The sequence below is a fragment of the Tachypleus tridentatus genome, chromosome 12 (genome assembly GCF_004210375.1).
Source record: "Tachypleus tridentatus isolate NWPU-2018 chromosome 12, ASM421037v1, whole genome shotgun sequence".
Taxonomy (NCBI): Eukaryota; Metazoa; Arthropoda; class Merostomata; order Xiphosura; family Limulidae; genus Tachypleus; species Tachypleus tridentatus.
Genome location: NC_134836.1, coordinates 64397867 through 64407970, shown reverse-complemented (window position 1 = coordinate 64407970; position 10104 = coordinate 64397867). Strand labels below are relative to the sequence as shown.

Sequence of the window (10104 nt, the reverse complement as noted above, 5' to 3'; positions counted from 1 at the left end):
CGTACAGCTTCGTCACAAGTTTTCTCAAGCACAACTATGTAGAGGTCCGGCATGTCTATGTGCTTAAGGAACTACGCCTGTACTCTTGAGCGGCTAAAATGTGATTTACCTGACGTTATAGCGTCCTTATGGTTGAAAGAACACACACTACAAAGGATAAATGAGCGAGCATGTTAAGTGACGGAGAGATTCGAACTCCCGATTTTTTGTTAATATCTATCCAATTTTTTTCTTTTATTGACTTGCGGGAAAACACTCATTAAAAAAAAGAATAACATATATGTACCGTTCGTTACCTGAATATTTACTACGACTGTGATTGGACATCTACCAAGTAGAATTCAACCAATAATGATTATACTATACGAGTATCTTAGCAACGAAAATGTTAGGAAAAGAATTTCAGAAATTTTGTCAAGTACTACGAAGCTTAACAGATTTTGATATTTCATCTTATAACCAAAGAAGTAAGTTATTATGACAGAATTGTCATTAAGAAGTGTTTTTTTTTTGCTAAAATATATTTGCTGTCAAAACTCAAACTCAAATGTATGAAAAATCTATTTTATCTCTTAAAAATGTGAAAAACATATACTTTTATAACCAGAAACAAAGTAATGAGCAGTTCCTTGTACACCACTTGTTTCCAACCGAAAAACCCTCAGTCACTGCTTCTGTTAATTACGATTGTAGAGGCTAAAGCGATAGGAGATAAAATCATAATGTAAAACTTTTACAGGTGATATTTTAATTTGGGTTCCATGAGTTCTTGATATGAGCCATTTCCAATGTAATGCTGTATACTAGAAAAAAAAAATTGTATAAATGAAACCAGCAAGAAAAAAGATTGGAGAATTTTACCTATCGTCATTAAAACTTCCTGTACAAACACAAATAAAACACCTTTTAAATATTTTCATGAAGATGGTTATGTTGGTACTTTTTACAGTTTTATTTAATTTTTTATTCAGTTTATTTGGCACACCAAAACACCATCAACTGTCCTTGTGGATACATCTTAAGGAAAATCATGGCTGTAAGTTGTGAATATGGACGTACTTTGGTTTTTATTCTTTTCATCTTTTCATGTAAAAATTTGAGGGACATAATCTATTTTGTAGAAATATGTCTTTATAGTAATTAAATGAGAAAACTATAGATAAACTAGAAATGCATTTGGAATCTTCCCAACGTTAAAACTTTTACTGAAACGAAGTGTTTTTGCTAGTTTATTTTTAAATATATTTTACACGAGACGGTAATTAAAAGCCGACTACCAATTTGAATTTCCTTACACAGAGACACAAAGCAACTTGGAATAAATGGAAAGAATATGTTTTATTATAATGTGCGAAGTAAGCAATATATGCAATGAGATTTTTGTGAATTTCAGTTAGAAGAAAATATTGCAACAAGAAAACACCTGTACTAATTACATCATGACATAAAAGATCACAAGTTACGTAAAATTTCTCCGGGTCTTATAAATTACTACATGTGATAGTAATCCTGGGTGTTGTTTAATGTCGAGTGTTGGGGGGTCATTTACTGATGGCCTCATGTTCGAACCACAATGTATCGCTAAACACGTCACATACTTTTAACTGTAGGGTGTTTTAACTACCTTAATCAGTGTCGTTATTCGGTAAGAATAGTTACTTAAGAGTGGTAACTATTGATGATAGTTGTCCGTATCTATTTAACAGTTGTAAATAAAGAGCGGCTCTGTCTAAAAACTTAGGAAGGATTTGATATGGGTTTTTGTACTTTCTGTTGTATAATGTGCCATTTCTTCAGCTTTTGTTTTGGAGACATTACTTCGGATGCTTTAACAGCTGTCTGTTAAGAAACGTTTTTATTATTATTATTATTCTCACAACCATCGGCAGTATCTTGTGTTGTGAGGACACTACTTCGAACACTTCCATGCCTGTTCTCTCTTCACTTATTATAGACGTTAAGGCTGTCCATGTTATTATATTGTTTTGTCACCATGTTTGTTTGTTTTATCAGCCTCCTTTTTCTCTTTTCGTTGCATCAAGTTTCAGAATAAATTTACGTATTTTATGCCATAAACACAAACGAAACATTAAGATAAACATTAATAAGTGCATTATGGGAAATACCATATGTCAAACTCTTGGTTAGTGTTTTATCTAGGCCTGGCATGGCCTAGCGCGTTAAAGCGTGCGCTTCGTAATCTGAGGGTCGCGGGTTCGCGCCAAACATGCTCGCCCTCCCAGCCGTGGGGGGCGTTACAATGTGACGGTCAATCCCACTTTTCGTTGGTAAAAGAGTAGCCCAAGAGTTGGCGGTGGTTGGTGATGACTAGCTGCCTTCCCTCTAGTCTTACACTGCTAAATTAGGGACGGCTAGCACAGATAGCCCTCGAGTAGCTTTGTGCGAAATTCCAAAACAAACAAACAAACTATTTTATCAATGAATAGAGGGTCGAACGCCCTCACCACCTGGCCATTCCTACATTACAAGTTTTGTTGGACTGAGTTATTAACGGATTTTCTTTCCGGTTATCACAAAGTGAAGTCAGCTATAAATTCGAATTGAACGTAAATTATATTCATAAATTCCATTTTCGCTACAAATAATATTAACATTTTAATAACTGTGGTTCTGTTTTTCATACTTACCGAATCAACCTTAAACTCTAAAAATGTGTTTTCCTTACAACAAAGCCACATCGGGTTATTTGTTGAGTCCACCGGGGAGATTTGAGAACCTCCTTGTGGTGTTGTAGGTCTGAATATTTCCCGCTGCACCAGCAGCAGACTGTAAAAGTGACACATGTTTATTGATTTATAATAATGACAGATTAATATTTACATTAAATGTTGCTATGAAAAGTATTAAGAACTCTTTGAATGCTCTTTCACTAACGAATAGTGGGATTCATCGTCGCATTATAACGCCCTCACCGCTTAAAGAACGAGCTTCTTTGGTGTGACGGAGATTCGAAGCCGCGATTCGTAGATTACGAGTCGGGTGTCTTAACCACATGGCCAAACCGGGCCGTTTTACCATGAATCTGCGACAAGAATAAAACATGCAAATACCGTTTTCTCAACTAAACATAAACAATTTATAATAAATACATATGCTGGCCATATGTACACACATCATACAATCCATATATAAAATACTTGTTAAAAAATAACTACTTAGTATATTTTCCTTTTTAAATTAATATGTTATTCTAATTATACTTTTGTTGTTATTATAATAACAATACAATTTATTTATGATATAACTTCAAACTTTAACTTACTTTTTCATATCTGTAAGTCTTGGTAGCTTCTCACAGTTCCTGGTGGCTGTACGTAACCAGTTTCTTCTGCTCCCTTACTACTAGTTATTTAAAAAGACGACAAACGTTAATTGAATGATTGATATTTTTAAATTAAGCACAAATTTACACAACTGGTTATCTTTGCTCTGCTCACAACGGATATCGAAGATTCTCAGTGTAACTATTTCTTGAACAATGAAAGTTACGAAACCGGTAAAAGAAATAAATAAATGGCATATAATACAGTATTTTCTTATTCATATCCACATTAAAATCTTTTCGATATTTTGGATATTACGCCCAGTGACAAACGGTATATATATGGACTTACAACATTAGAGATCTGGTTTCGCAGAGAACTAATTGTGTAGCTTAATCTTAACTTTATAGACAGACAGAGGTTTGGTTAAATATATATATTTGTTTCACTAGGATAACAAAAAAAGAATGACTAAGAACAAGACTAAAACCTTGAATTACGCCCAGGAAATCTCCAAAGAAAAAAGGTGAAATATCTTCTTTTTCTTTTTTTTTGTCTAGTATTAAAAGTACTAGCAAAATCATTTAAAATTTGTGAAATGTTTTTCTAAAATATTTATTACTAGACCCGAAAAGAAAACCGCCTCTTCCTCCCACTTACCAAAGTTACACCAATTGCAAAACTTCAATACAAGCATCGAAAGTATGTAATGTAAACAATAATCTATAAACACAATAAAGTGATTTAGTTTGGGGTGAACGTACAACACTTTTCGAAAGAGTATTGGTCTGTCTTCTTCAGATATGGTCTTCAGCAAAGCAGTACATGGTTTATATACAAGATCAAATACAAGAGATACAAGAATCTATAGCAAAAGAAATGTTTTCACCAAAGCTACACATGAACTATCTGCGCTAGCTGTCCCTAATTCAGTAGTGTAAGACTAGAGGGAGCATGAAATGGTATGTCAGTAGAAAGACTAGGGTTATTATAATATATTGTGTGGTTTTGAACGTTAATACAAGCCCTATGTATAAGTTTGGCTAAACCTCTAGATACTACTACATTTTCTAAGTAGCGCAATTCAATTCTGAGTCTTCTTGGTGTTTAAAGTGTTGTAACAAAATATAATAAGGAGTCTGTGATTCTAGGATTCTCCTCCTAAAACCAAAAAATAATCGTTCCCTTCATATCTTACATACAGGTATTTAAATATCTGTGTTCGTATAACATGGAATAATTCGTAAAGATATCAGTTAAAAATTTCTTAGAAGTCAAATTGTTAATGAAAGCAGCTTTATAATATTTTCTCTTAAGGTTCAAAATCAGACAAAACCAACCATGATATTACTGAAAAAATAAAATATTGCCTTAGTCAGGATACCAGATTTTTTTCCCTAGGGCAATCAGTGACACCCTCTGTGAGCTCTAAGAGAAATCAGTTCCTCCAGAGGTTGTAACATGAGGGACGCTTAACATTGCAATTTATAATGCCATGAATCACGAGAAAAATTATACTATCTACAGGATACAAAACAGTATGAGATACGAACTTGTAAACAAGAAATAAAAATATTTTTAACCTTCATTTTGTTCTTATATGCTCTTGAAACAAAACACGTTAGAAGACTCTTCACCAAACGTCTAGTTTATTAATGTAGTTCGTGAGTGAAAATCTAACTAAAGGTGAATGGATCATATGTTCAATTCATTACTTTCAGTTTAATTCATTACAGGGAGAATGTAATTGAGGCAAATATCATGAGATGATCCCTCAGAAAATAATGTAATCGTTAAATTAAAATTACAATAACAAACAGTTTGAACTGATGATGATGCCATACTAAAGGACGAGGCTCGCCATGGCCAGGTGGATTAAGGCGCTCGACTCGTAATCTGTAGGTTACGGGTTCGAATCCCCGTCGCATCAAACATGCTTGCCCTTTCAGCCGTGGGGGCGTTATAATGTGAGGGTTAATCCCACTATTCGTTGATAAAAGAGTAGCCCAAGAGTTGGCGGTGGGTGGTGATGACTAGCTGCCTTCCTTCTAGGCTTGCACTGCTAAATTAGGGGCGGCTAGCGCAGATAGCCCTTGTGTAGCTTTGCGCGAAATTAAAGAAAAACAAAGGACGATACGATGTAGTTATTAAAGTCATAATTTACCTCATGTAGAAGCTGCTGTTATTGTGTTTTGCATTTAATTATTTACTCTAGCAGATTCCTTACTAGATAACAAATAAAAGCTAGTTTAGATATTATTTAGTTTTATAGAAATCAGCATTTTTGTATCTTATTTTAGATGAATATTGGGCAATTAGTAACATCATCTGTGATGAACAAGAAAAATCAATTCCTCCGGAGATTTTCATACCCAAAAGGTATGTATTGACTAGTTGTTTTTCTTTTGCTGAAAGGATGGTTGGTGTATATAGCCTGTGAGTAGTTTTGCGCAAAATTTAAAAGAAGCCAAATCAAATTGATTAAGTATCGAATAAACATTTTAAAACTATAAAAAATATGTTCACATAGTTTCTTAATGAAATAGGACACAAATGGTTTAAGATAAATACGTAACAGTACATGTACTATTGTTCTCAGTTGTCTTTATCTCACCATGGTGAACTTATGTTTTGATACGAATGTGTACTATTGATGATTATAATCTGTTATCAAGCAGAAAAACTGTTAACTTGAAATGCAATGAAAAGTATGTAATCCAATGATATAATTTGGTTTCATAGTTACTTATATAATCTATGTATTTCTTCAAGACTTCGCACCTTTGCTGCTTGGCTAAAACGAGTTAAACGCTACCTGTCATATCATCTTTGCCGTCAACATCTTGTAGAGTCGTTTTCACTTATAATTTCTTTTAAACCCTTAATTCTTGTATTTTTGATTCAAGTAGACAAATTTGGTAACTTATGTTATATGTGACCCTGAAATAACCATAATTCGTTATCTAATCCACCATATAAATATTCAAGTACGTTTAATAATCATTTGACGAACCTTAACTACTGTTTTTCTATAGATACAATTCCAACCATTTTTCATTCTAAGTAACTTTAGTGTGGATATTATAGTAACTTGTGATTGAAAGTAGAGAAGAATATATCAACTCCATTACATCTGCTATATCCACTGTTGTCGAGGACTTCTGTACAATACCAGTACTCCACAGTTTGACTGGTACACGACAGATCTAGTAGTTGTTGAAATACTGTTGTCATGTTGTCTGAGCAATAACTGTTTTAGAGTGAATCGTGATATTTACCAATTTTAACTAAGTTGTTAACCAGTAACACTAAGGTTCTGATTTATCAATATAACACTATTCATTTAAATAAATATTGATCTTCTCTCACACAAGTCACTTATGTGTAAATATACTATGACATATTCATTACATGTAAGTATTGCTTCTATTCCAGTGACTTTGCCGTGAACAAAAGTCGCTTTGGAAGCGGATGTGGAACGGTCTCAGGAATGTGTTTAGTTTTCAACACAACTACGAGCCGTTCAAAGAGGAGATGATAAAAGGTATAAAAGATCCTCTGGACGAGGAAGAGTCCTCCTGGTGTCACGACTCGTAAGTTTTAGGTTTTTATAATTTAAATAGGAACCTTTTATTTTCATACTACATACACTCAACGTAATGTATTGCTTTACAAAAACCAAGTTTTAATACATAAATTCTCACCGTGTAAAAGTGGACAAGCCATGGTCTGACTGGATACCGATATTTTCAATTGATGGGTATTGTATGCTCACATGGACTAAATGACAAGTAAGAATCACTTAACATTTCTAATTCTAAACAACTGACTAACCACTCATTGCCATAAGAAACTTTAGCCATTTCTTAGAGCCGAATAATGGGACTGACTGTCATTACAATAACAAGAGCAAACCGAAATACTGATTGTATTTAGCTGCATTGTGGCTCGTATTTCAGACACAGAGAAACGCAATCCTGCACTCTGAATATCGGCCACTGTCCAAGTAGAATATAATAAGTATAAAATAATGTTAGCTTTTAATCTCAGTACAGATCTGTTTGAAGAAAGAGTGATTTTTAGAAATGAAAAATGCAACAGTTTTTAACATGACTCTTGGGTAATCGACGATTACTAATTTAGAATACATTTTATAGTAAACATTAAATTGTATTGAGTTTGTATATCATATAGCTTCGTTGGACTTCTTTTAACAACTATGTCGTGTTTTTTTGTTTCTTACTATCATCCGCGTGGCACAACATTAATTAGAGGTCTTAACTCTTTAATCCATGCTTGTATACAAGGAAAACAACAATCTGTGCTTTAACAACATTTATTTTCTCCAAACCACACTCTAGTCGCAACAACACTGAACAGAGCGAAATGTGTGGTCGAGTGATCGATATTCAAGCGGAAGAAAAACGTACAGAGGAGGAAGTACAATCAAAGAAGAAAGCACATGGATTCTTCATTGCTCAAGGAAGGTTGAAGAACAGGAAAGGTAAGCAGCCTCTTGTGTGTATCAGAACAGCGTTTCTTTTATTATTGTTATTACAGTAAAAGATGACCTGGAGAGATCACCTGTTTTAACCATTTCCACCACTTTATAGTAGAATGATGTCTCTCTATAACTTAGTTACTAGACACTGAAATGTTGTCACTTTAGGGACGCTTAACATTGCAATTTGTACTGCGTGACGTTAGTAAATGGTGCACATGCCAAAAAATCACGAGAATAATTATACAATCTATATGATACAACACAACATGACGTATGAACTTGAAAGGCGAGAAATAAACATATTTGTTACTATTCATTTTGTTTTTACCTGCTCTTGATACAAATCACGTCAGAGGTTCCTTCACCAAACATCTAGATTATTAATGTATTTCGTGAGTGCAAGTTTAAACAAAGATGAAAGGACTATGTGCTCAATATATTATTTTCCGGTTAATTAATTATAGGGGGAAACAAAATTATCATGACATAAGCCGGCAGAAAATAAAATGACGATTAATTTAAAATTACAATAACAACAATTTTTAACTAATGATGATGATATGCATATTAAAGGTCGATATGATGTAGTTATTAAAGTCAGGATTTACCTACTGTAGAAGTTGCTGTTGTTGTATTTTGAATTTAATTATTTAGTCTAGCAGGTTTTGCATCGTGACTGAAACAATTTTATCTTAGCGTTTTTAAATTTCACTTTAATAGTATTGAGCCGACATGGCCCGGTGGTTAACGCACTCGACTCGTAATCCCACGGTCGCGAGTGGGGGCGTTATAACTGACAGTCAATCCCACTATTCGTTGGTAAAAGAGTAGCTCAAGAGTTGGCTGTGGGTTGTGATAACTAGCTGCCTTACCTCTTGTCTTAGGGTCAGCTAGCGTAGATAGCCCTCGTGTAGCTTTGCGAGAATTTCAAAACAAACAAACAAACACTATTAGTTTTACACTTTGCGCTGAAAACATAAAATAGTTATAAAATAGTTAGGGTGAGCATAGTGCAGATAGACCTTTGATATGATTAAACACGCACACACACAGATTTACACAGAAGTGTCACGACAGATTGATTAATTTATGTTTTAGCATATTCTTCACTCAAAGCCACCTATGGAATAACTGCGCATAGTAGTTCTAGGTTTTAAACTGATGAACAAGATGGAAGTTAATTACTGAATAAGACCATTGTTTTTTCAGCCTGCTACAGTCCCACACCCTACCCACTGAACAGTTTCAATAAGGAAAAGCATAGAAATTATTCAATATGACCTGATATGTTGTCTCCCCACCTGTAGTTAACAGCCAAGTTTCTAATTTGAGAGATAAGTCAGGTAATAAATATGCGAAGTGAGCACAGTCAATAAGGACCCATTTGCTCAGGATACGTTGTATTACCAACAGTTACATAACAAAGCCTGGAAAAAAATTGCGTAATAACGCCTTCATAGTTGTAAGTCGCTGCTCCGCGTGTCTTTCAATGATTTCTTGTTACTTTAAGGATTGTTTATGTTGTGAAAAGAGAAGAAGAAAAAAACAAGCCGCAATGCGTTGTTATTTTTTGTGCCAAAAATAGTTAAACAATATTTAATATAAGTGTTATAATTAATTTGTTATAAACACTGAACTGCCAGTTTGGGAAATACTTACCTATAGAAAATGATAAATAGTAATAAGAAAAAATCAGTTTTACCATCCGTAACTGTCGGATCATCAACGAGAAGAAGATAATTTAATGGAAGAAGGATTTCAATTGGTTAACGCAATCTAAATCTTCAAGCATTTTGTTTCCTTATACGGACAATATTTTTTAAAGATATTTTGTATTCGTGTCTGAACTTAAACTAACATCATTGAACAAAGCAAATTAGCTATTCATAGATGAATTTTAGTTTAGTGACAGAGTACTAACATGTATGAATCACTACAAAGTGTATATTGTATATATATTGTTTTAATAGTTCCAGGAGTGTTCGTGACCCTGAAGAAAGATCACGAAACATTGATTTCGCTGTCCTCGGTTCTTGATCCGGGTGATGTCATCACAGAATTAAGTAGCGCCACTGTCAGCCTGGAAAATACCACGGAGACCACTAACAAATTACTAAAAACTAAGAATATATGTTTGACCATAATGTGTATTTCAGATCGAAAACACAATTGAATATATAATCATATGAAAAAGTTAGGACACCCTATGAAAGCCTGTGTATATTTGTAACATTTTTGGATATATAGATATTTAATCTCAATTTTAGCAATACTAAAAGATTATGGGAATATAACTAAACAATTAAAACTGAAGAA

The 10104-nt window shown here is 33.8% G+C and overlaps 1 protein-coding gene across 1 annotated transcript; it reads left to right on the top strand.

Moving 5' to 3' along the window:
- The first annotated feature begins 385 nt into the window (after positions 1-385).
- LOC143235642 (uncharacterized) lies at positions 386-10010 on the top strand. The gene is made up of 4 exons (XM_076473869.1): positions 386-467; positions 5585-5663; positions 7646-7788; positions 9759-10010. Exons 1-4 carry the CDS (start codon positions 386-388, stop codon positions 9959-9961), a joined length of 507 nt encoding a protein of 168 aa, XP_076329984.1. The 3' UTR covers positions 9962-10010.
- Positions 10011-10104: the final 94 nt, after the last annotated feature.

What these genes read in the sequence shown, in the direction of transcription:
- LOC143235642 (XM_076473869.1), top strand. Translation starts at nt 386, where the DNA reads ATGTTAGGAAAAGAATTTCAGAAATTTTGTCAAGTACTACGAAGCTTA. An exon ending in TTCATCTTATAACCAAAGAA is followed by an intron (nt 468 to 5,584) that starts GTAAGTTATTAT and finishes ATCTTATTTTAG; the next exon opens with ATGAATATTGGGCAATTAGT. An exon ending in GAGATTTTCATACCCAAAAG is followed by an intron (nt 5,664 to 7,645) that starts GTATGTATTGAC and finishes ACCACACTCTAG; the next exon opens with TCGCAACAACACTGAACAGA.